Source organism: Aegilops tauschii, chromosome 2 (assembly GCF_002575655.3).
Source record: "Aegilops tauschii subsp. strangulata cultivar AL8/78 chromosome 2, Aet v6.0, whole genome shotgun sequence".
Lineage (NCBI taxonomy): Eukaryota > Viridiplantae > Streptophyta > Magnoliopsida > Poales > Poaceae > Aegilops > Aegilops tauschii.
In genome coordinates this window covers 133,225,618-133,252,328 of record NC_053036.3, presented here as the reverse complement: position 1 = coordinate 133,252,328, position 26,711 = coordinate 133,225,618, and the positions used below count along the sequence as shown (strand labels likewise).

Genomic DNA, 26,711 nt, shown 5'->3' with positions numbered 1-26,711 from the left:
ATGGTGGCATAGTACCGCTGAGTGCTGACCTCTGCCAGTCTCAGTTTCTCTGGGGAACTATGCATCCTCCATCGCAAATAAATAAATAAATGAAACTATGCATCCTGACAGAAACGCCATTGGTCAGGTGCTTGGTGCGACTCCGTGTGTGTTCGGCTGCTGATGTTGTCTATCTTCCGTTAAACATGGCAGAAATTAGATGATGGCGAGGGCGCAAGGGCGCAAGGCAATGTTTGTTGGCAGAGTTCGGTCGAAGCCTTTGCTTGAGTTGAGTGCTCCTCTTCGACCGCCCCCCTGCAACTGATATGGCTCTCTGCCACGGCGGTGTAGATCAAGGTTTAACTTTTTTTGGTTACATGAAAATTTGGACTTCACTGAAGCAACTTGATATTTAATAGATTGTATGTCAGGAAAATTTACCTATTTTGAAGTTAGTTTGAATTGACACCGGCTAATTTTTTAATCCTGGGCTAAATTACTCCTCTCGCCTCGTGAATCTACTTTTCCGGAAAGGTTCAATCTAATGCACTAGTAGTATTTTTTATTTCTTCTATTATTTTAACCGGCACGACTCCCCCTAGTGTCGTTAGTCGTACGGGCAATTACCACCGACCATATATATAGCGACGTCATCCCATTACGTCCATGCTATACCCCCGCGTACAGTGATGATTTTTTTTTTGCGGGGGTACAGTGATGATTTCATGATGATAACCTGTCAGAGGGAACTAATTCTGCACTTATCTCTAACACAGGAGGTATTCCGGGAACAATCTCCCCTCAAATGTCCTTTTAACCAGAAGGTGCTAACGGGAATATGCAGCTGCATGTGGTAAAAGCGCAGGCACATGCATGCGCAAGGGAATTTCTCGTGGGCCTGCCTGTCCAAGGCAAAGGAAAAAAAAATGAAAGGAAGGAAGCAAGAGCAACTAGCAGCAGACAGGGGACGTGTAAAAGCGCAGAAAGGTCCACGAGGCCATACTGGGCGCCTCTCAATTTGGCCAACTTGCTCGCCGCCAGAAATCAATCAGGCCACCCTCTCCTCTCATTTCACATCGCCTCATGCTCTCACCCAAATATCCATGTACTTGTTGTACCGCCACTTGACAAGTAGTTTATGTTATCCACCGACCAGACCAGACCAGGCCACCACCTCCACGACGCCAGCCAAATCGGCGTCGGGGTCGGCCGGCGCCGTGTGTCCCCGGCCCACGCCGTGCATGAACCTCTCCCCCGGCGAATATTGTAGGCGCAACTTGTGGCTCCGTCTCGTGCTAGCATGTAGAAAACGGAACACGAGTGCTCATCAGCCATTATTGTAGTCTTGTGCATGCAGCCCATTCGCACATGATGCATGATGGACGGTTCAGAGCCTTATGAAGTTATGAGTGTGTACTGTGTAGTACGTAGGTTTGTTCCTTCCTCCTTTTTTTTTTCTTATTATTTTTCTGCCATGAGGATGCATGAACCAAATGGTCGATGGAGTGGCCACACGTCGACGGCACGGTGTAGCACGCTCTAGAAAAATTCGGACAAAGACCAAAGGAAAGGGGCGCGTGGGGAAGGAGCGTGGCGCCTGCCGGTCAGGAGAATCCAGGAAATATCGGCATGGCGTGACCGGGAAGGATCGGACGAACGAACGTAGCCATCCACGGGGTTAACTGGGAACATGTGTCGCCCGAGGGGGACGGAGGGAATCATGGCTGGGATGGGGAATGGGTGGACGCCGCACGGAGAAAGTGGATGTAACTTGCACGACAACAACTCCTCTTGGACACATGGGTGGATGGGGAAGCATCCACTCACGCAGGCCGCGAGAGTGAGGTTTCAGCGCCTCGCTGAAAGAAAAGAGCGCCTCGCTTATCCGGTAAAAGTGTGCTCGGGTTCATAAAAGGCACATATTATACGATTTTCCCACAGGTTTGAGTCAATGGATTCTGCCTGGTAGCGAATGTGGAAACGTCGCTCCCCGCGAGCAGACCCTGGCCGCCGCTGCCAATGGATTCTTTGCCGGTCCAAGCTCGTTAGGTGGTGACATTTTCAAGGTTGATTATATTTATTATACTATTCCCTCCGTCCCACAATATAAGACGTCTTTGCAAGCTATGTTAGCTCGCAAAAACATCTTACATTATGGAACAGAGGGAGCAGAAAATATACTTAATATCTACTCCCTCCGTCCGAAAATACTTGTCATCAAAATGGATAAAAAGAGATGGATCTAGAATTAAAATACGTCTAGATACATCCCCTTTTATCCATTTTGATGACAAGTATTTCCGGGCGGAGGGAGTACAACACCAAACAAGCTTTATTACGTCTACTCTCTATCTAAAATATAGCTATAAGATTGGCTATAGATGATGTGACAACATCGTATAGCTGTACTCATGCTCTGATGACGCTAGCTACAAAGGTGACTTTAGGGATTACCTACGTAAGCATTAGTCAACTGAAAAGGAGCTCAAAAACACAAATGCAATTGCTGGAGTCACAAGATTACAGACTAGTAGAAAAGAATGTATCAAAGACAGACCCAAACGTGTGTCAGCCCATAGAAATCAACATCAAACAAAGCTACCCGTCTTTCATTTACCAACCAACATGGCACACGAGTAACACGCACACAAACTGGAGCATATGGACAAAATCATCGCATGAGGTTACAGGTAAGCCTAAATTAAGCTCGAAAATAACTACAATTAACGCAAAATAAATAGGTATAGTATGCTCGATCAGTTATCAACAACTCAACTTACTATCTGGGATCGGAAGGAAATTCTGTTGCAGTTCAAAGGTTTCTGTGCCACGAACATCTCTGACAATTGGTTTGCAGTACATAGGGAGTAAGAAACTGCAACGTGTGACTGACAATGACCTCGGCTTTACCAACATGAAAGAAAATAGGCTTGACAACGAAAGCAGAAGCATCCAAAGGCTACCTGACAAGCTGATTACTACCAGCGATAAATTTCACCAAGATCAGTCAAGGCAATAATCAAGGGATCCATGGAGAAATTCAGTGCCAGACTATAGTTAGCTTCGAGGGAGAAACATATATTCTTTCTCTAATCCTGGCTAAGCAATCTGGTCCATATTGTACAAATGTGGGAGGTACAATACAACATGACATGAAACATCATCCACTACATCTACCCAGAATCCCAGAACGACAAACTGGTCGCAAGTTCGCATCATAGGGAACCAGCAAGAAAAGAATCTGACGTGCTGACCTTCTGAGGAATGATGTTAGGCTTTTGTAAGTAGCCTTAGTTTCCTGTCATGCTTTATCATTGAACTTACAGTCTCTACGACCAACACGGTCTGTAAAAAAGAAAAGGCAAACATTAATTATATAATAAATATGTCAAAAGGGCAAGTAAGAGAAACTGTACATACTACAATCCCTCAGCATTCTAAGTTAAGAAACATGACTATTCTAGCTGAAGGAACAATCAGTCAGCATTCTAAGGAACATTCAATATTGTGCTCACACAAAGGGATAGTTACCTGAAGGCAGGTATAAGCTAAACCAGTCGCGAAGTAGAAATTTGCGTTCCCAGTACCCTGTGAACACTGTCATGTTAGTAACAGTACACAACATGTGTGTGTAGAAAGAGAGAGAGAGAGATAGAGATAGAGATAGAGATAGAGAGAGAGAGAGACCCTCCAGATCCATAGGTTATGCATGACAGGGCTAAGGAGAGAGACTCCAATATATCCAAAAAACAAGAAGAAGGTGAATTGCATCTCTGCAGGATGGAAAGTTAAAGAGCATTAACTTCTTACAGTGCTACACACTAATTCAAAAATATTCGATACCGGAAGTTTAGGTACCCGCTAATTCATTGGCGAATAGGCCTAGAAGTCCTAGATATAGAGCTGAATCTCCAGCCTTCAAGATAAGCATGAATTTAGGAATAAAAACAAGAGAACAAAACTAAACATCAACCTTATGCAGTCAAGGGATTAAATCCATCAGAAATACCATGTAAAATATACTCACCGAGGGATAAGATTTCAGCATTGCGACAATTGCTGTGTAAACAAAGGCAAGGAAGCACGGTCGATGCTTCAAACGGATAGCCAATGGCAAGACCATAAAAATGATGTTCATATTAAAGACTATAAGAAAGAAGCTTCTGAAGAAGTCGAAGACTTCGGCAAAGAAATACCTGCATTAATTCTCAAACGAATTAGATTAGTCAAACTATACTTGGGTTCCAATCACACTTTCTTAAGACTTACCATAACACACCAATATTTGGTGATAAATCTTTCACTGTAAGGATAAAACCATATGTCCTGCAAAACCAATGCACACAAGTCAATAATAGGCATTTGGTAACAGATAAAAGCCAGTCAATTGCAACGCACACAAGTCGATACTAGGCATTTGGTAACAGATAAAGGCAATCAATTGCAACAAAGGACGATTTTGACTAAATGAGGCCCAACACAAAGTTGAAATGTTGGGGAAATGGAGAGGATGTTGAGGATAGGCGATAATGCTGATGAGAGTATGCAAATAACCAAAATTAAATTGAATTCATAAATAAGAGTTGTATTCATTTCTCCTTTAAAATTCACCATGAATGGGGGAAGTTAACAGAAAATGTGCTTCATTCTATAAAATGGAGCGGGGGAAACCCCTTTCATTAAAAAAAAGTTAACAGAAAATATGACACTCTTTCACACGGTTTTGATGACTACAAAAGAATTAAATGGTCGAACAACTTACTTTTCAAACATCTCCTGAAGGCCACCCACTTTATTTAGAATAATGCTGTTCAATGACAGCACATAACATGACCAGATAAACACCCACAATATGAAGTGGAGTATTGGTTTCCATGAGAATTGTCCAAAACCTTTTTGGCTAGTACCTTTTCCATTATCTGACATGTCAATTTTATTGGCACTCAAGCCTTTTTGAAGAAATACTTTAGTTGGAGGAGTATCTGGACCATAACCCAATAAAAGAGCAACCTGAAAAACTAATAGTTGATCAGCAATGCAGATAAATGGCATGTACTAAACCCTAAACCCATTGAACATTGAAAAAAATGGTTGTGACACATACAGGTAGAATGAGAATTGCAGGATAAAGAGAAAGGTGTGTTGCCATAACATATCCAAAGGCAGCAAGCGGCGCAAGACCTACAAAAATTGCAAGGATGTTGCATTAGACTTGGGCAATTCTAGGTTGTCTGAAGATCACTGTACTATCTTCCATAAAAATGTTATTAACTGAGGATTTTCCAAATAAAGGCCAAACAATGAGGCAAACAACTAGTTTAAGTAATACTCCTTCCGTCCCAAAATAAGTGTCGCTGATCTAGTACAACTTTAGTGCAAAATTGTACTAAGTCAGCGACACTTATTTTGGGACGGAGGAAGTATAAGAGATATATCGAAAAACCGAGAAGGCTAGAGGGAAACACGGCGAGTTTAACTTACGTGAACAGGCTCCATGTAACATTATCACGACCATTAAATTCTCAATTGGTGATGTACATGAACCGACACAGGTGATTATTGTCCAAGGGTTCCACAGATATATTAGAGAAGCAGTATCTCCTGCGCTTACGTTCACTGTAAGTGTCAACAAACATGATAATTAGTACTATAAACAATTAGTAAGCATCACAAGCACAAAGCATCTGACTCAAAGAGTAATGTTCCATTCACCTTTCCAGACAAAATTGTATATTTTTTGCTTACCAACAACAAATTCACACTATCAGGCAAGCAGAGTGTTAGGAATAAGCAACTTATATTCCCATGAGGCCATAGGCCGATATATATACATGTACAGGTGTGGTACATATGCAGGAAACCCCTTATACTACGGGATAAATACAAAGGGGTATACATGACTTATATTATAACTCTAACACCCCCCCTCAAACTCATGGTGGAGTAACAACACTAAGTTTGGAGAGATAAAAGCCATGTTGTGCTCTAGTCTGGGCCTTCGTCAGGAAATCCGCCAACTGTAACTCGGAAGGCACATACTGAAGAGCAACAACCTGATCCTGCACAGCAGCGCGCACATAGAAAGCATCAACACCAATATGCTTGGTGAGCTCATGCTTCACAGGATCGCGCGCAATGCTAATAGCACCTGTACTGTCAGATAAGAGCATAGTCGGTGTAGTGACAGAAACACCAAAGTCCTGAAGTAACCACCGTAACCAAGTCACCTCTGCCGTCAAAAGAGCCATAGCTCGCAACTCAGCCTCTGCACTCGAACGGGAAACTGCAATCTGTTTCTTCGTCTTCCAGGCAATGAGAGAACCGCCAAGAAAAACACAGTAAGCAGAAAGCGAACGGCGATCAGAAGGATCACTAGCCCACGTAGCATCCGCATAGGCCTGAAGCTGTAAAGAACTGGAGCTAGGAAAGAAGAGACGGTGAGAGATCGTGCCCCGAAGATATCGGAGAACATGAAGGAGATGACTGTAATGAACCGATGTGGGAGCAGAAACAAACTGACTCAGAATATGAACCGGATAAGAGATGTCCGGACGAGTGACAGCTAGATAGACAAGACTGCCAACGAGATGACGATAACGCGTCGGGTCAGGGAGAGGATCACCATCAGTAGCACGAAGGTGAACATTGAGCTCCATAGGAGTCTCAACAGTGCGCTCGTCAGAAAGAGCAGCACGAGCAAGAAGATCCTGGATATACTTTTCCTGGGATATAAAGAAGCCATCAGAGGTAGAAGAGACTTCAATCCCAAGAAAATAGCGAAGAGGTCCAAGATCAGACATAAGAAACTGCTCACTAAGACGGGCCTTTACAAAGGCAATATACTCGGGGTCATCCCCAGTGATGACCATATCATCAACATAGAGAAGAAGAAGAGTCCGGCCACGAGGAGAAAGGTGAATAAACAATGCGGGATCATGAGCACTTGCTGAGAAACCAGCAGTAGTGACCACAGAAGCAAAACGCTCAAACCAGGCGCGAGGGGCTTGCTTAAGGCCATAGAGAGAGCGACGAAGACGACACACCATGCCATCAGGAACAGAATACCCAGGTGGTGGCTGCATGTACACCTCCTCACGCAGCTCACCATTAAGAAAGGCATTCTTCACATCAAGCTGAGATATAGACCAGTGGCGTGCAGAGGCAACGGCAAGAAGTGTACGAATAGTGGTCATATGGGCCACGGGAGCAAAAGTCTCGTCATAATCACGACCATGCTCCTGCTGAAAACCACGAGCCACGAGACGAGCTTTGTGACGCTCAAGAGAACCATCGGAGCGAGTCTTAACCTTGTAGACCCACTTACAAGTGATGGGACGGACTCCGGGAGGAAGAGAAACAAGATCCCAGGTACCAGTGCGTTCAAGAGCAGCAATCTCCTCTGCCATCGCAAACTGCCATTCAGGATGAACAACAGCCTGACGGTAAGAAGTCGGCTCAAGAACAGCAGCACCAGCTGTGGGAAATCCAAAGCGATCAATAGGCGGACGAGGACGAGAACGCAAGCCATAAGTAGGCTGAGAGGAAGAGGACGACTCATCCAAGGAAGTATCTACAGGCCGTGAACGACGAGTGTAATGCTGAGGAAGAGATGGAACAAGAGAAGGAGGAATCGCCAAGGTAGAATCAGGGGGAGGCGACGAAGAAGTCACCGGAGATGAAGGTGTAGAATCCGGTGACATGCTAGGTGAGGAGACCGGGGAAGATGGCGGTGAATCGGCAAGGGGTGGAGAAGCAGAGGGAGTGGGACGAATAGGCACAGGCGCAACAGGAGGGATAGGGGAGTCGGGAAAAGTGAGAAAAGAGATATCCTCCACGGAAAAGACCGAGGAAGATGGGCGTGGGTAAAAAGGACGAGACTCATCAAAAGTCACATCTCGAGAGATACGCATCCGACGACCGACAGGATCCCAACAACGATAGCCCTTATGCTCATCACTGTAGCCTAAGAAGACACACTCAACAGACTGAGCGGTCAGTTTGGTGCGTTCGCGAGGGGCAAGAAGAACATAGCAAACACAACCAAACAAGCGAAGCATCGAATAATCGGGAGAGCGATCAAACAGACGCTCAAAAGGAACACCACCCTGCAAAGCAGCAGATGGCTGAAGGTTGATGAGATAGACAGAAGTGGAGATAGCCTCGGCCCAAAAATGAGGCGGAAGAGAGGCGGCGATCATCATAGCACGAGTCGTCTCAAGAAGGTGACGATGCTTGCGCTCAGACACACCATTCTGAGCATGAGCACCAGGACAAGAGAACTGGGCAAGAGTACCCTGCTCAGCAAGGACACCACGCAACATCTTAGAGATATACTCACCAGCGGAGTCAGCACGAAAAACACGAATGGGTGAAGAGAACTGAGTATGAACCATGGCAGCAAAACGCTTATAAATAGACAACACCTCACTACGTGAAGTCATGAAATAAAGCCATGTGTAACGAGAAAAATCATCGATGAAAATAATATAGTATTTATGACCACCTTTCGAAGGGAAAGGAGCCGGACCCCATACATCAGAATGGACTAAATCAAAAGGACGCTGAGACACTGACTCACTATGAGAATATGGTAGCTGAATCTGCTTGCCAAGACGACAACCCTGACACTCTAAAGAGACATCTCCTGAGACAGACCCCAGAAGACCTCGACGAACTAAAGACGATAATCGAGAACCACACAGATGACCAAGTCGATGATGCCATTGCTTGAAGGAACCAGTAACAGAAGCGACAGCAGCGGAGGAACTGGCGATGGTGGTGGCAGCGGAAGGAACATGAAGCCAGTCCAACTCCCAAAGACCCTGAGAATCACGGCGGCGAGGGCCAGCCCCAACCAGAGTGTGCGTGCGACGATCCTGAACAGAACAAGAGTCAACATCAAGGATGACACGACAACCAGAATCAGTAAGTTGACCGGCAGAAAACAGATTCATGGTAAGTCGAGGAACATGAGCAACATCAGGAACAGAATAAGGAGTAGAAAGATGGCCTCTACTAGCAACAGAAAGTGGAGTACCATCAGCAGTGAAGACATGAACAGGAGAATCCAGCGAGCGAAGAGAAGACAAAGCGGAAGAATGAGAAGACATGAAAAGAAGCTCCAGAATCCAGAACCCATGGGGATGTACCTGACTGTGTAGAGGGCGGGTGCTCAGTGCGGGAAGCATCAGTCACAGAACCAGCAGTACCCGTCGAGGAAGAACCTGAAGCCGCGAGCAGACGCTTAAGTCTCAGAATATCCTGCTCGGTCAAAGCAATGGCTGAAGCTGGCGAGGGAGATGACGAAGTCCCTGAGGAGGATGATCGCGCCTTGCGCAGGTGTTTCCGCTTTGTGTAGCACTGGGACTCAATATGACCATCATTGTTGCAGTAATCACAATGTGAACGGGGCCGACCTGAGCCGCCAGAAGGAGTGGGCAAGAGCGGCGGAGCACTCGAGCGAGAATGGGGCGGTGCAGCAGGTGGAGTGGAAGAAGCCCGAGTAGCGAGCACCGAGGGAACCTCCAGCAAACCAGCACCGCGTAGGCGAGTCTCCTCAGCACGAATCTCCGAAAGCGCCTCCATGAGAGAAATACGACCACGAGCAAGCAACTGAGCACGCCGGGGCTCAAACTCCTTACGGAGCCGAGACAGGAACTCGTAGACGCGATGAAACTCCAAATCGGCCTGGACAGCCTGGCAGCAGGGGCAAGTACGACAACCAGCACTGCGGAGAGAATCAAGCTGGCGCCAGATAGCAGAACTCTGTGCATAAAAGTCATCAACAGTAGAGTCACCCTGCTGAAGAGCATGCTCCTGACGAACCACAGACAGGTATAAGGCATCACCAGAGGGCTCATAGCGCTGACGAAGACAGGTCCACATCTGGAAGACAGTAGGAAGACCCAGAAACTCAGAAGCAAACTGAGGCAGAACACTAGCAGTGAGAACAGCGGCAGCACGAGCATCATCATCAAGCCACTGGGTGTAAACAGACAAAGCACCATGATACGTCTGAAGAGCCTCCTCATAAGCCAGAGCCCTCTCATCATAGGCACGATCAGCAGCCTCATCAGCAACCTTAGCCGCATCCTTGGCGGCCTGATTAGCATCCGGAGGAAGAACCAGTGGAGTCGGCGGAGTAGGGGCCACCGGAGGAACCGGACGTGGCGGACAACAGACCTCGCTAGAAAGAACACCCCAGAGACGGATGCCACGCATGTGAATGCGCATGAAGCCAGCGAACTCGGTATAGTTAGTGCCGTCGAAGATCACCGGACAGCGAGGGACAGCGACATAGCCCGATGCAGCAGACTTTTTTTTTTAGGAATAAGATCGAAATCAGCAGAGGCCAAGCGGCAGGGGATCTCGATCAGAGCAGGCTAGACGGGAGCAGACGGGCGAAGGACCGCAAGTCCTGGCGGGAACGGGCGGGCGAAGGAGGGAACGAGCGGCGCGGAGCAGCGGACCAGCACGGGCGAGCACTGGCGGCCGCGGGAGGAGCGGACCTGCACGGGCGACCGCGGGGCCGAGCACGGACGGCCGCGGGAGGAGCGGACGAGCACGGGGAGAGCTGCAGCGGAGGCCGACTTCGAGCGGGAGAGAGCTTCGAGCGGGAGCAGCCACGGTCGACGGGGAGAGCTGCAGCGGAGGCCGACTTCGAGCGGGAGAGAGCTTCGAGCGGGAGCAGCCACGGTCGACTCGATCGGGACAGATCAATAGCACGAGTTGCGGCGTGCAAAAAATTGACCTAGCTCTAATACCATGTTAGGAATAAGCAACTTATATTCCCATGAGGCCATAGGCCGATATATATACATGTACAGGTGTGGTACATATGCAGGAAACCCCTTATACTACGGGATAAATACAAAGGGGTATACATGACTTATATTATAACTCTAACACAGAGGACTATACACATTAAATTCCACGAGGCAAATTCATAACCCTTTTTATTCCTTGTAAAGGAAAAGTCGAAAAAGTGGGTTTCCTTCTTTAAGAAAATATAAAGCTTAGAATGACAACAACTACTTGACAAATAAAACATCTCTTAAGATTTCACTTCCGGAGCTGCCCATCACAAGTATCAAAAATTTCAAAACCTTTCTGATCGTTGGTACTTGGGAAAATAAGTAGAGGGTGGTGCAAACAAAAGGCAATTTTGGCTCAAGATTCAATAAAGCACATCTCAAGTATAACATTAACTAGTATGACTCACCAGAATTGTTAACTGATTTTGTGAGGTCAAGAGACTTCAAACTTCTGTTACGTGCCATTTGGAGTGTACGCCCAGTTGATCGAATGAGCATAGCAGCTATAAAATCTACAGCCACAAAAACCAAACTGTGTTGTGCATTCATGAGTGTAATATTACATGACTGCCAGCAAAATGCAAAAGTCGTGGAAATGTTCATGGTTACATTTTTTTTGGTTTGAATGATACCATGGGCAAGATAAAGAACATAAAAAGTAAAGCCTAAGAAAACTGATTTTCTTCTATGAATATCAGGTATACTTGAACAAGTTATTAATCTTAGACAAATATATACTGGTTTAAAAGAAAAGTACATAGCAACTTATTTACCTGCAATATATATGAGAATGGTGTCCACCTGACCTGTGACATCATGGAGTGTTAGAATGCTAACATTTCATATGGTGATCTGGTCAAATGAAGAGACATAGCAACAGTGGCAACATCAAAGAAATGATCAAAGAAGCATCAAACCAAAGGACCAATCACCTTTTACTGGTTAGCGGACCAAGAACTGATAGAAGCAAAGGGGAACCATGATACATCGAACCTGAAAAACAGATCATTCAACAGGCTGGACCATCATTTACAAGTTCAAACTGTTAACACATCAACATTAAAAAAGAGCAAAATATCATGGCTAATTGCTAAGATTTATGATGTAATCGCAAGAAGCGTCTAGGCCTCTGATGTTAAGTAGGAGTCATTCAGTCATATCATATTTCATCCATCAGGAATTATCAGTAGTTCATTACAGAAAAATTAACATGAAATAATGTCTATCAGTATTCAGTAGAAACCCAGTCAAGCATTTTAAAGATTGCTCTGTAATACTCGTACTACCTAATAATACCACCTCCCACCCGACTATCCTGGCCTCAAAATTTGGGTCATTCTGTTGCAAATGTGAAGTGCTAAAAGTTAGCAAAGCGATCAAAGAGGGGAGGTGCGTAACGTACCAGAATAGGGTGACATGGACACCTGCTTCAGCCAGTATCCTTCTGCCACTGCAACATACACAGGAGCCAAACGAGAACGCTGACATCACAAAAGGGCTGGGGTTTGCAGGGGAAGGACTGAGAGCAAGGAGGTGTGCTTACGGCGGCGGAGGGACGTGAGGGGGGTGGAGACCTCCGGGCGGGAGGCAAGGTGGAGGTCTCCGCCGAAGAGCACCAGAACGAGGCGGAACCCGACGGCCGCGACAGCCATCGACCAGTAGTGTCGGATCTCCATCGCCGCTGATCAGTGGCGGATCTAGGGCAAATATGACATGTTAACATACTAATTATAATTTACGAATAGCACTATCATAATCCACCTGATTCTACACAGCAAATTCTGTGTAAAATCATGATTCACCTGATTGGACAGAGCGAAAATTTACATTCTAGTATCAATCATGATAACATAACTGGACACAGCGAAAATTTACATTCTAGTATCAATCATAATTCCCTAAAAAAAGTATCAATCATGATGACATAACTGGACACAAGAAATTATGTGCAAAATTATGTGTGTGTGCTAATGTACGTGGCAGATAGCACTGTCATAATCCACCTGATAGATAATCCATCAATATAAACCTTAAATTCGTAATGAGACCAACCAAAACTTGGGGAACGGACAAAAGGTACCTCAAATCGGCTGGCCCCTGCAACTGCACACCGCCGGCCGCAGGGCAGGACTGCTGCCGAGTGCGGAATGGGCGGCTGCCGGGGACCGACTGGCAAGGCCGCGCTGCGGCGGTGGGCGACCGGTGAGTGGGGCGGGCAGGGGCGCTGGGTGAGCGCTGCGGGCAGGGCCGGCTCTTTGCCTCCTGGCGTCCGGTGGTGGCGACGGCGTCCGGCGAGGCAGGCGGCGAGCCTGCGAGATCGGGAGGAGAATCGGGGACGGGAGTCGGATTCGGGAGTCAGTGGGTTTCTCCTTTTTTTTTAGCTGGGGAGCAGAGCTAGCCAAAAGGGCCAGCACGGCACGGCCCACAAACACAAGTTTATTAGACGGGCCGTGGCGTGCCTTTTTTTTTAGATGAGATCGCTAACCACCCTTGCCGTGCCGTGCCGGCCACTTGCTTGCGCGGCACATTTAGTAAACGAGCCGGCCCGTGGCACGTTTTAGCACGTCGGGTCGTGTGATTTTTACCTTTTATTAAGGGCATACTAGCATAGCAAAAGGATCCGTGCGGTGCAACAGGAAAAAAATCATATTCTCCAATGGTCATGACCACATATTGCTGCATCACCAAGATACACTATCACTCTACATTTCATTAAATCATGAACAATTTTTTAAATCATGAACTTTTTTTAAACTCATGAACATTTTTCAAATTATGAATACTTTTACAATTTTTCGAACATTTTTTATTCCATACAATTTTTTGGATTCATGAACATTTTATACTGTGTGCAAATATTTTCAAAAAAATGTGAAAGAATTTTAAACAATTTTCTTGAATTGGCGAACATTTCTAGAATCGACGAACAGTTTTTGCAAATTGGTGGAATAATTTTGTAATTCACGAACATTTTTTTGAATTAACAAACGTTTTTTGAAATGCATGATCATTTTTTTAATAAGCGAACACTTTATGAATGAATAAACTATTTTGTAAGTCATGAACAACTTTTGAATTTTTAGGATATTTTTCCATTCATGAACATATTTTGAATTGGCAAAGTTTTGTTCAAATTCATTAACATTTTTAATACACGAACTTTTAAAAAAATCATGAACATTTTTTATTTTCGAGCATTAGTTTTCTAATTTTTGAACATTTTTCAAATAAGCAAACTTTTTTACAAAATCGCAAACATTTTTTGAATCCACAAGAATTTTATGATTTACTAAACATTTTATTTTAAAAACCTCATTTAAAAAAATGGAAATTTTTTCAAACACCAAATTATTTAAAGTAGAAACAACGAAAACAGAAAAGAAAAATAAAAATAAAAAACAAAGTTTTAAAAACAGGTCGCCCGGACATGGGGCTGCCCAAACGGGCGTGCTGCATCTTCTCCCAACGCCCAGAGCGCGGTATAGGAGGTTCCTAGTACATGGGCCGGCCCAGGTAGGGGGATTCTCGTGTGTAAAACGTTTTTATCACTTATAGGTGGCATTGGTGGGTAATATTTTGTAACTTTGGGTGCAATTTTCATGACATACCGCCAGAAGCAATAACCTATTTATTATTCGGTATAGATATAGATATAAAAAACATAAATAAATAAATAAATAAACAGGTCATGACATGCTGGCCCTTGTTCCCAGCCTCCAGCCCCCCAGGGCACGGCCCCTGGCGTGTCGTGTGCTGGGCACGACCCGTTTAGCCCATGTCGTGTCGTGCATGCGTGCTGCTGGGCCGACCTAGTTGGCACAGCCCATTTGGCCAGGCTCTCTGGGTGGGAGGCAGTGGTGGTGGTGTGCATTGTTTGTTGGGCTTCTTTTCCTCCGGCCCATATCCTAATCTCATACGAAACAAATGCGGAGAGACCTGTCCAATTGGGCCGGCACGACTCAGCACGCCTCGACCCTCATTGAACATGTCTGGCATGTAGGGATGTAGATGGTACAGATAATTTCCGTTCTGAATCCGCACCCGCATCTGTTTTTTGAGAATATGGATGTGGATACGGATTTTGGTCCATTGGATATCTGACAGCTATGGTAGCGGATAGGGTATTGATAATATCCGACGAATTTGGATTTCCGGTATTTTTGCGGATTATCTGAGGTTATCTAATAGGATTATCCGAGGTTATCTAATAGGATTATCCAATTTATTTAGCCCATGCCCATGCAACAAGCTCAAACGCCCAATTAGACCACTAATTAGAACCACGACATATATAAGTATAATAAAACCATAACAATAGTTAGATCGTAGTGAATGAACCATCAGAGTCGTGGTCGTTGCAGTAGTAGACGCCGTGACCTGGAGGTACTACATAACAGACAACGCAGGGTTGGGCTGGGACGCGGAGGAATTGATCCCGAGCTCATATGCTCCCGCATGAACAGTAAAATCAAAAAAATATCGAAAAAAATTCAAAAAATTCCTAATTTTTTTGAGAGAAACATTGACAAAAGTTCTAAGTGCCTGCAAAAATTCGTCGTGAAATCACATTCCTAGAAGGCATGGCAAAAAAAACAAAAATAGTACTCCGAAAAAGCTACTTTCAAAAGCATTTTGAAGCACTAAATTTGTTTTTTTTTTGCCACGCCTTATAGGAATGTGATTTCATGATGAATTTTTGCAGGCACTTAGAACTTTTGTCAATGTTTCTCTCAAAAAAAAATTGGAATTTTTTGAATTTTTTTTTATATTTTTTCGATTTTACTGTTCATGCGGGAGCATATGAGCTCGGGATCAAAAGATGACTTTCGGGTTGGGCTATCGCTACACAAGCTGAAAATCAAAGAGGAATTCACGGAACTATACTGGAGGGAAGAAGTGATGTGGAAGCAAAGGGCAAAATGGGTGTGTCACAAGACAAAAATACCCAGTATTTTCACTTGAGAGCAAATATGAGGCGAGTAAAAACAAAACCAAGGGACAATTACATTTTTGCCTTCAGTTGTGCTAGTCCGTGGGGTTTGCCCTTATTCTTCGGCTTTGCTAAGTTTTGCCCTTAGATTTGTCTCCAAGGTCGTTTGAGTGCCTTTTGATCATTTGACTGATACTTTAAAAATTCATAGCAAATTATATAAACTCATAAAATGCAAATAAGATATTAAAATGTTTAGAAAACATTACCTTTATGTGCATGCCATTTGCATTTACGAAAAAAGGTGTTGTTTAAGCTATCTGGCGTTGTTCCCTTCTCGAGGCATCGTCATTGCAGGTCACGTTAACTCGATCAGTATGTTCCAGGGGAAACCCTAGATCTGGATCTACTGAATCGGACGATGACGGTGACATTGGTGTCGTTCTCCCTCCTGGTGGCATCGTTTTGGAGCAAGTGCTGGCTGGAGGGGACAAGAGGAGCAGCGGTGTTAAATCTGTTGGGGAACGTAGCATGCAATTTCAAAAAAAATCCTACGCTCACGCAAGATCTATCTAGGAGATGCATAGCAACGAGAGGGGGAGAGTGTGTCCACGTACCCTTGTAGACCGAAAGCGAAAGCATTTGATAACGCGGTTGATGTAGTCGAACTTCTTCTAGATCCGACTATCGGTGTCAAAACCGACCGATCTCGGGTAGGGGGTCCCGAACTGTGCGTCTGATGATCGAAGGTAACAGGAGACAAAGGGGGCACGATGTTTACCCAGGTTCGGGCCCTCCTAATGGAGGTAAAACCCTACTTCCTGCTTGATTGACTTTGATGAGTATAGGGGTTACAAGAGTTGATCTACCTCGAGATCGTAATGGCTAAACCCTAGATGTCTAGTCTATATGAATTCTGATAGCCTCTACGGACTAAACCCTCCGGTTTATATAGACACCGGAGGGGCCTAGGGTTGTACAGAGTCGGCTTGCAGAAGAAGGAAATTACATATGCAGACACCAATCTTGCCATCCACGCATAGGAGAGTCCTATCCAGACACGGAGGAAGGCCTTCTACCTTGTATCTCCACGGCCCATCAATCCGGCCCATATCATACAGCCCGGACACCCGAGGACCCCCTAATCCAGGACTCCTTCAGTAGCCCCTGAACCAGTCTTCAATGACGATATGTTCGGTACGCGGATTGTTTTCAGCATTGCAAGGCGGGTTCCTCCTCCCGAACACTTCAAAGCAATCTTCTGAATAAAAGAATTATATCCGGCTCTGCATTATAGTCACAACCCTCAACCACGAAGGCGAAATACTTAATCAAAATAATGTCTGTCAACTGACAACTTTTTCAGTGAAACGCCACGTTTGGGCTCTTTAACATTTCGAACCGTTTTTTGCCTCCCGCTTCGCGTTTCGAGGCGCGGCCTCTATTGACACGTCTTGTCAAAACAGATATCGTGTCCGCTTATTGCGAGATCCTCATCAATACGGGTTTGGGTAATCCAATCGTGCCATTCGCACGGCCCCTTGGGAACAGGCGAGTTTTAAGGCTTGAGGGGGGCGTTTGATATTCACTGCCTATATAAGTGGATAAAGATCCCTCTTTTCTCCCCACGCCTTCTTCCTTCTCCTGCTTTTCCAATCTCAAGCTCCAGCTCCCAAGCTTTGATCCTTCCCACCGCCGCCAACCTCTCTGGCCATGTCCGGATCTGGCTCGAAAGGCAAGTGGGAGGCCTCCTCCGTTACGAAGAAGGATGTAAAGGATCTCCGGGAGGCGGGGTATCTGTCTGCGGACATCGCACACAGGCTCCCTGCCAAGGAGCAGGTCATCCCCACCCCGGAGCCCGGCGAGAGGGTTGTGTTCATCCCTCACTTCCTTCGCGGGCTAGGGTTTCCCCTCCACCCTTTGTCTGCGGCCTCATGTTCTATCACGGGCTAGATTTCCATGATCTAGCCCCAAATTCTTTCCTCCACATCTCGGCGTTTATCGTCGTGTGCGAGGCGCTACTCCGCATCCCCCCACACTTTGGCCTCTAGCTAAAAGTCTTCAATGTGAAACCGAAGGTGGTCGAAGGGCAGCATGCGGACTGCGGCGGCGCCATGGTGAGCAAACTCCCCAACACCACTTGGCCTAAAGGGGCCTTCGTGGAGACCGTAAAGGTGTGTCAACAGGAGTGGTTATACATCACCGAACCCCGCGGCGCCAGATGGGCGGCCACTCCTGAGTTTAGATCCGGACCCCCAATGCGGCTCGCGTCATGGACCAACAAGGGTCTGGACTGGGGGTCGACCGCGGAAGTGATGACGCTGAAAAAGTGCATCAAGAACATGATAAGCAAGAACACCAGTCTCACTGACGTGATTCAGGTGATGCTCTTCCACCGGATCCTCCCCTGCCAACACCGGCCTCTCCATATGTGGGAGTTCAATCCGGAAGGTCCCTGGACCTTTCAGCGCTTCCTCGGCACAATGCACGAAGAGATCTGGAAGCTACTCTTCAAGGCCCAGAAAACGTGGCCAAAGAAGACTGAAGACATCGGCCTCGACAACGCGAATCCGGCCACTCCGGTAAGTATTTTATCCGAACATATACTTTGGTCCATAAATTCTTAGGGATAATGAGTTTTCCGTCCCTCTCACAGGGCTGGACAGCGAAGGCGGAGCGGATCAAGAGTCCGGCACCGCTGCCTGAAGACCCGGCCACGCCCCAGCTCTCGAAGATGCTGGTTCTGGCGCCTCTCACAGACGCTGGAGAAGAAGGCCAAGAAGAAGAGCAAGGAGACCAAGGCCGGCCTCCGTCGTAAAGGTACTTCGGACGCAGTGTCCGGAGAGACCGAAGTCCCCTCCTCCCACGAGGGAGATGAAGACGAAGAGGAGGAGGAGGCGGAAAGTGACTCTCCCCTCAAGGGGAGGAAAAAGAAGAGAGCGGCCTCCGCAGACCTGGAGGAGGGGGCGTCCAAGAGAGAGAAGATAACCCTCTCCGATGGTTCGGACATGGATGCCCAACACACCCCCAAGAGGCGCCCCAGGAAAAAGCCCCTGGCCACATCGTAAGTGACAAAGGATACTTTACAGATATCCGGTCTTTTATAATTGTAATATAACATATTATGTTGTGTGTTTCAGTCCGGCCCGCGACCTCCCCCAACCATCATCATCTGAGGGAAACTCTCTGGCACCGGAGATGGTGGAGAACGAGACGCCTCCGCAAGCCTCTCCGCCAGCCATCGTGGATGACACCGAAGTGTTGTCCCGAAGGGCCTCTTCAGGCCACAGAGAGGTGAGGAAGGCTGCCAATACGGCGCCTGAGGGTGAGGCCTTGGCTGCCGAGAACATGCGGGGTGCAACCCCCATGGAGACCGACGGTGGGGGCCTTGACCAGTCCGGCCCCCAGCCGAACACTATTCCGGAGACCCATATGGCTCCGGAATCGAGCGAGCAACCCCCTTTGAAGGAGGGGGAGCACCAACTCCGGCAGCGACCTCCACTAATCTAGAGGCGCCAAACGCTCTGGTGGAGGCACTGCGATGTGCTTCCATCGTGGAGGAGCACCGCACCCTGATGGGTGTGGTGGTTGAGAAGGTTCAGTCCGTGTAACACCCTGAGGATCATGCTACAGTAACCCTCTGTGATTAAGCTAATCATGTTGCTAAACAGGGCTTGATCACATTTGGAACACATTTCTTTTCAAACTCCTAATTCAAACTTCAATTAAATTTAAAGTGGAAAATAAAAGTTTTCAAAAATTTAAACAAAAATGTTCGGGCCATGCCAGAAATTGCACTGATAATTATGGTGGAGAAAACACATTTTATAAAATACCTAAATACTTTTAAATGAAATAAAACAGAAAAGAAAATAAATAAATAAAAAGAAAATACAACAGAAAACAGAACAGACAAAGAAAAAAAAAGGAGGAGGCCCTCCCCCCCCCCACTGGACCCCTGGCCCGACTGGGCCGACCCCCGGCCCAGCCCACCTCTCCCACTCGCCCCCTTCCCTGTTCCCCCGACCGGGGTCGGAACAGGGGCAGTCCCCGCCGCACCCCCTCGCCGGCGACGGGGAGGATAAGGACGCCAGCTCCCCCCGCCTCCTCGGGCCTCTCTCCCACTCGCCCCCCGCTCACCTCTCGGCCCCTGCGCCTCTCTCTTTCCCCCCCAGATCCGCGCCGATCTCTCCCTCCCCACGCCCGACGCGGTCGCCACCGTTCCCGTCGTTCACACGGCCACCGTGCCCACCTCGCCGCCCCACGTTGTCTCCAAGGACCGCCGTCGCCCGCTGCTTCGTCTGGTGCAGCCCGTTGGAGACCGGAGCCCCTACAACGAGCACACCGAGCTCGTCTTCAACTTCGGACGCCGGCGACCCCCTTCTTCCCCGGCGCCGACCTGCTGCTCCTAAGCCTCTCACCGGCCTCCGTGTGCCGCGCGGTGAGCCTCTCCCCCCTCCTCCCCTGTCTTTTCTCTCTCGCGCGCCCCCTAGCTGCTTCCCCACGCGCGGCCGAACGCCGCGCCGCGGAGCTCGCCGCCGGCGAGGCTCCGGTGACCTGTTGGTCACGGGCTCAAGCCCGTTGCACTCCCCACCTCGCGTAGATGCCCCCCAGCCCCTCCGCTTGCTCGATAGCCCGCCGTAGCCTCGTTTCCGTCGGGCACCCGTGCGCGCCGCCGCCTCCGCCGCTCGCTGGCGCCGATTCCGGCCAAGTCCGGCGAAGCCCCGGCCACCCCTGGATGCGGCGCTGCGAGCCCTTTCGAATGGGCCTAGCCCCGCTCCTCCCCGAGCCCCGTAGCGCGATTCCGGCCAACTCCGGCGAGGGGCCGCCGCTGTTTTGGTCGCCGGAGTTGCTCCGGCGCCGGCCGCCGACGTGGCCGGCCTGGGGCCACCCCAGGGCCACTGCCAGTGTGCCCCGTGGGTCCCAGTTGACTGGGTTGACCCAGTCAACTGCTGACTGGGCTGGCCCAGCCACTGACATGCGGGCCCCGCCGCAAAATTAAAAAAAAGAGAAAAAGAAAAATGTTTTATAAATAAAAATAATTAGATTAACTAATCACTCACTGACATATGGGGCCCACCCCTCTAATTAGACTGTTAGTTTAGTTTAAATTAATATTAGACTAACAGAGGCTGACATGTGGGTCCTACTGGACCCACCTGTCTGGTTTGACTGGTCAGCCGACCTGTTGACCTGCTGACGTCAGCATTGCCTCATGCTGACGTCATAATTCATTTTTGCTTAATTTAAATAATTCCAGAAATTCAAATAAACTTTGAAAATTCATATCTTTTAAACCGTAACTCGGATGAAAATGTTTTCTATATGAAAGTTGCTCAGAACGACGAGACGAATCCGAATACGCGATCCGTTCGTCCACCACAACCCCCTAACCTATCGAACTAGCAACTTTCCCCCTCCGGTCCGTCTGTCCGAAAACGCGAAACATCGGGAATACCTCCCGGATGTTCCCCCCTTCGCCGGTACCACCTACTGTCGCGTTAGGGCACACCTAGCACCGCTCATTGTCATGTCACGCATCGTCATGCTTATGTTTGCATTGTATTTACTGTTTCTTCCCCCTTCTTCTCTCCGGTAGACTACGAGACCGACACTGCTGCTGTCCAGTTCGACTACGGAGTTGACGACCCCTCCTACTTGCCAGAGCAACCAGGCAAGCCCCCCCTTGATCACCAGATATCGCCTACTCTTCTCTATTCTGCTTGCATTAGAGTAGTGTAGCATGTTACTGCTTTTCGATATCCTATCCTGATGCATAGCCTATCCTTGCTACTACTGTTGTTACCTTTACCTGCAATCCTACATGCTTAGTATAGGATGCTAGATTTCCATCAGTGGCCCTACATCCTTGTCCGTCTGCTGTGCTATACTATCGGGCCGTGATCACCTGGGCGGTGATCACGGGTATATACTTATATACTTTATACATGACACATGTGATGACTAAAGTCGGGTCGGCTCGTAGGAGTACCCGCAAGTGGATCTTTGTGGCGGAGCGACAGGGCAGGTTGAGACCACCCAGGTGAGAGGTGGGCCTGGCCCTGGTCGGCGTTCGCGGTTACTTAACACGCTTAACGAGATCTTGGTATTTGATCTGAGTCTGGCCATTTGGTCTATACGCACTAGCCATCTACGCGGGAGTAGTTATGGGTATCCCGGCGTCGTGGTATCAGCCGAAGCCTTCTTGACGTCAGCGACTGAGTGGCGCGCGCCGGATTGGACTGGAACGCCACTAGGCTAGGTCTGCTTCCGGCCGCGTACGCAACGTGCAGGTGTGCATAGGGCGATGGGCCCAGACCCCTGCGCGCATAGGGTTAGACCGGCGTGCTGACCTCTCTGTTGTGCTTAGGTGGGGCTGCGACGCGTTGATCTTACGAGGCCGGGCATGACCCAGGAAAGTGTGTCCGGCCAAATGGGATCGAGCGTGTTGGGTTATGTGGTGCACCCCTGCAGGGAAGTTTATCTATTCGAATAGTCGTGTCCCTCGGTAAAAGGACGACCCGGAGTTGTACCTTGACCTTATGACAACTAGAACTGGATACCGAATAAAATACACCCTTCCAAGTGCCAGATACAACCCGGTGATCGCTCTCTAACAGGGCGACGAGGAGGGGATCGCCGGGTAGGATTATGCTATGCGATACTACTTGGAGGACTTCAATCTACTCTCTTCTACATGCTGCAAGATGGAGATGGCCAGAAGCATAGTCTTCGACAGGACTAGCTATCCCCCTTTTATTCTGGCATTCTGCAGTTCAGTCCACTGATATGCCCCTTTACACATATACCCATGCATATGTAGTGTAGCTCCTTGCTTGCGAGTACTTTGGATGAGTACTCACGGTTGCTTCTCTCCCTCTTTTCCCCCTTTCCTTTCTATCTGGTTGTCGCAACTAGATGTTGGAGCCCAGGAGCCAGACGCCACCGTCGACGACGACTCCTACGACACTGGAGGTGCCTACTACTACGTGCAGGCCGCTGACGACGATCAGGAGTAGTTAGGAGGATCCCAGGCAGGAGGCCTGCGCCTCGTTCGATCTGTATCCCAGTTTGTGCTAGCCTTCTTAAGGCAAACTTGTTTAACTTATGTCTGTACTCAGATATTGTTGCTTCCGCTGACTCGTCTGTGATCGAGCACTTGTATTCGAGCCCTCGAGGCCCCTGGCTTGTATTATGATGCTTGTATGACTTATTTATGTTGTAGAGTTGTGTTGTGATATCTTCCCGTGAGTCCCTGACCTTGATCGTACACATTTGTGTGCATGATTAGTGTACGGTCAAATCGGGGGCGTCACAAGTTGGTATCAGAGCCGACTGCCTGTAGGAATCCCCCTTTCCACACTCCTTGGCCGAAGTTGAGTCTAGACATTACAAAACTTTTACTAACATGGTTGTGTGTCTTACGGGCCCACGTCGCTATTGGGTGGTACTAGTATCTTTTACTCCTCGACCTTTACTCCGGGACTCTGAACTCTCTTCTACTCGGGTTGAACGAATTTACTAACTTTAACACTAGGATCCCGTGACCGCATTCACCCCAAAGTTGGATAAGCCATAGTTGTTTCTTAGAGTAGTATTTTGGGCAATTCACACACTGTCATTTGACTCCTTTGAAACGTCTTTGCTTTCAGATGGAACCCACGAGGCAGGTTGTTCACCACACGATGGCCATTGGTGCCTCGGGATCACCTGCGGTGCTAGTTGAGATGATGACCTATCTGGGTTATCGTTGGCACCCTGAGTACACCGTCTACGAGGAGTATCAGGACTTTAACCAGGAGCAGTACCGTGCCATCGTCCACCTCTACTCTCGGGAGTACGACTCCACTACTGTGCTGCACACCGCACATGGTGTTGGTGTGACCATCGATATGGCTGTCCACGATGCTGCCTATGCTGCTCTGACACGTCTTCGTGGAGAGTATCAGGAGTTGGACACCTCCCCTTTCAGGCACATTGCTATCGCATCTGATGTTGGTGCGGAGGGATACTATACTGCTGCCTACTCCACTGTCACCCGAGAGCCCTTCTACCATCAGAACCTGGTTCTGCATGCTGATGGGCTGGATCGAGCTAACCGAGCTCTTCGCCACGAGATGTACACCACCCGTCAGCACCTTTACCGTGCTCTGACGCTGCTGCACCCCTTTGTCCGATCTGGACAGGTACCGCGTACTGCGATCTACCCAGCCAGGACCGTGATGCCCCACGGTGTCGGTTGGCCAGAGGTGGGAGGCTACTCTCCCGCACTTGGTCCTCTTCTGCCACCTGAGCGTCGGGCTCTACACCTGAGTATCCGCGGCCCCCAGTCTGCTGACGTGGAGGGCTATCCGTTGCCTCACTACCAGCTGTCGGGCTACGATTACCTCCACAGTACCTCTTGGGACTGATGTAGGCTTGCTAGTAGTATTAGTTGCAGTCGCCGCGAGCCTGTGTGCCGCCTATGATGTATTAGTCTATGTACTGAACTCTGTGTACTGAACTCTGTGCATGACCCCTTTTGTAAGCTATGCCGACTACTATGTAGTAGCTATCGTGCTCCTTTCGTTATGCATGTTTCATCATGAATGATTCTTGTCTTAGCACATGTTCTCAATGCTGATCTACCCCTGTTATATATTAGCAGGATGGTTAGACCAGGTGGTCGTGGTCGTGGTGGCGATGCCCCACCACCACCTGAGTACATGGCTGGTATGATCCAACAGTTTGAACTGAACCGCCAATTCATGGAAAATATGATGGCTCAGTTTCCTCGCCCCAATATGAACCAGCAGCCAGCTCAAGTGACTCTTCAAGATTTCATACGCCTCAACCCAACCATCTACCGCAGCTCAACTCAGCCTCTGGATGCTGATGACTGGCTCCGTGACATCACCTATGAGATGGAGTCTGCTGATGTAGCCCCTGCCAGCTATGTCACCTTTGCTTCCTTCTTCTTGAAGGGACCCGCAGCTCAATGGTGGGACAGCCACAGGCATACTCTGCCAGCTGGAACAATCATCACATGGCCAGACTTCCAAGCTGCTTTCCGTGCCCGCTTCATTCCTCAAGGAGTCATGGACCGGAAGAAGCGTGAGTTCCGCAACCTCACCCAAGGCAACAAAACTGTTGAAGCTTATCAGCGGGAGTTTCTGGACTTGTCCCGCTATGCTGAAGAAGACATTGCAACTGATGCACGCAGACAGGAGAAGTTCCGTGATGGCCTTCAAGCTGACATCAAGCTCGCACTTCTAGTGCATGACTTTGCTGATTTCTCCACCTTGGTGAACAAGGCCATCAATGTCGAAACTGGTCTGCAGGAATACCAGAGCTCTCACAGGCGCAACCGTGACACGGGCTCATCTTCGGGCCCGCCCTCACAGAAGCGTAAGATATGGATCCCGAACAGCATGTACCGTCCAAATGCATCTGCCCCAAGGCAGACATATGCTGCACCTCGTCTGCCTCCACCACCATCTAGGCAGTCAAGACTTCCAGCTCCACCATCCCAAGCTCCTGTTCCCACTCCGAATAATGGCTTGTGCTTCAGGTGTGGTCAACCAGGACACCGTGCTAAATAATGCAACCAGAACCAGAATCAACTGGCCCTTCCAGCAACTGGCCGTGGTAACAATCAGCCCCGCAACAACAATGCTAAGTCTTATGGTCGTGCTCATGCCAACCACGTTGATCTCAACGAAGCTCAAGACCAGCCTGCTACTGTGATGGGTACACTCCTCGTAAATTCAGTACCAGCATCCATTTTATTTGATACAGGTGCATCGCATTCATTCATGTCAGAAGATTTTGCATACAAGCACGACGTTAAATATGAGGAGATGAACACCTCTGTATTGGTCAAAACCCCCGTGGGACAGTGTCAAACCTCCTTGGTTGGCATCGATGTCCCCGTGGAAATCGAAGGGCTGGAATTCTATGCCTCTCCCATTATCCTGAAGACGTCTAACATCGACCTCATTTTGGGTATGGATTGGTTGAAAGCGCATACTGCTTCTATAGTTTGCGCCACTAAGACCGTCCATCTGCTACACCCTTCAGATGAAATAGTTGCTTACCAAGCTCATCTGGTGCAAAATGCCGAGGCAAGGCTCTATGCATTGAATACATTGAACGCTGCACCACTCGAGGGCATTGAAAACATTCCCGTCGTGCGTGAATTCCTCGACGTCTTCCCTGAAGAACTTCCAGGGATTCCCCCTGCTAGAGCTGTCGAATTCATCATTGACTTGAAACCAGGCACCACTCCTATAGCCAAGCGACCCTACAAAATGCCGCCGCATGAACTCCTTGAGCTTAAGGAGGAAATCGACAAATCTCTTCGCAAAGGATTCATTCGCCCAAGTTGCTCTCCTTGGGGAGCACCTTCTCTCTTTGTCAAGAAGAAGGATGGGACAAACCGGTTAGTTCAAGACTACCGTCCTATAAACCAAGCTACCATTCAGAATAAATACCCTCTTCCTCGGATCAATGATCTGTATGATCAACTGGCGGGTTCGTCAGTGTTCTCTAAGCTCGACTTGAGGTTGGGCTACCATCAGATCCGTGTTCGCGAAGAGGATATCCCAAAGACCGCCTTCGTGACTCGCTATGGCTCATACGAGTACACCGTCATGTCTTTCGGTTTAACCAATGCTCCAGCCACCTTCTCTCGTCTGATGAACTATATATTCATGGATTACCTCGACAAGTTCGTCGTGGTTTATCTGGATGATATCCTGGTATTCTCAAAGAACGAAGAAGAACATGCTGAACATCTTCGACTTGTGCTGGAAAAGCTACGAGAACATCAATTATATGCCAAGTTCTCCAAATGTGAATTCTGGCTACCGGAAGTAACCTATCTTGGTCATGTCATCTCTAAGGATGGTATTGCCGTCAACCCCGAGCGAGTTCAGGCTATTCTTGATTGGACTTCTCCCAAGAACGTTAAGCAAGTCAGAAGTTTTCTCGGTCTCGCCAGCTATTGC

At 48.1% G+C, this 26,711-nt stretch overlaps 2 protein-coding genes across 2 annotated transcripts; both read right to left on the bottom strand.

The window, feature by feature from the left end:
* Positions 1-2,939: 2,939 nt before the first annotated feature.
* Positions 2,940-13,202, bottom strand: LOC109764149 (uncharacterized). Its single transcript, XM_020323003.4, has 15 exons — positions 12,874-13,202; positions 12,337-12,490; positions 12,196-12,243; positions 11,726-11,786; positions 11,567-11,599; positions 11,201-11,325; positions 5,461-5,595; positions 5,084-5,160; positions 4,742-4,989; positions 4,249-4,305; positions 4,007-4,175; positions 3,838-3,895; positions 3,667-3,752; positions 3,511-3,567; positions 2,940-3,324 (listed from the first exon to the last, which is right to left on the bottom strand). Exons 2-15 carry the CDS (start codon positions 12,467-12,469, stop codon positions 3,250-3,252), a joined length of 1,362 nt encoding a protein of 453 aa, XP_020178592.1. The 5' UTR covers positions 12,470-12,490; positions 12,874-13,202; the 3' UTR covers positions 2,940-3,249.
* Positions 8,437-10,269, bottom strand: LOC123497028 (uncharacterized). Its single transcript, XM_045232791.2, has 2 exons — positions 9,129-10,269; positions 8,437-8,855 (listed from the first exon to the last, which is right to left on the bottom strand). The coding sequence occupies exons 1-2, from the start codon at positions 10,210-10,212 to the stop codon at positions 8,809-8,811; spliced, it is 1,131 nt and encodes a 376-aa protein (XP_045088726.1). The 5' UTR covers positions 10,213-10,269; the 3' UTR covers positions 8,437-8,808.
* Positions 13,203-26,711: the final 13,509 nt, after the last annotated feature.

Bases quoted from the DNA above. Each gene is read 5' to 3' on its own strand.
- LOC109764149 (XM_020323003.4), bottom strand. From the start codon at position 12,469: ATGGAGATCCGACACTACTGGTCGATGGCTGTCGCGGCCGTCGGGTTC. The intron at 4,176-4,248 runs GTAAGTCTTAAG...GAATTAATGCAG, and splicing joins CCAAATATTGGTGTGTTATG to GTATTTCTTTGCCGAAGTCT. The intron at 3,325-3,510 runs GTAACTATCCCT...TCTTTTTTACAG, and splicing joins TAGCTTATACCTGCCTTCAG to ACCGTGTTGGTCGTAGAGAC.
- LOC123497028 (XM_045232791.2), bottom strand. From the start codon at position 10,212: ATGCGCATTCACATGCGTGGCATCCGTCTCTGGGGTGTTCTTTCTAGC. The intron at 8,856-9,128 runs GTACATCCCCAT...TGTTCTGTTCAG, and splicing joins CCCGCCCTCTACACAGTCAG to GATCGTCGCACGCACACTCT.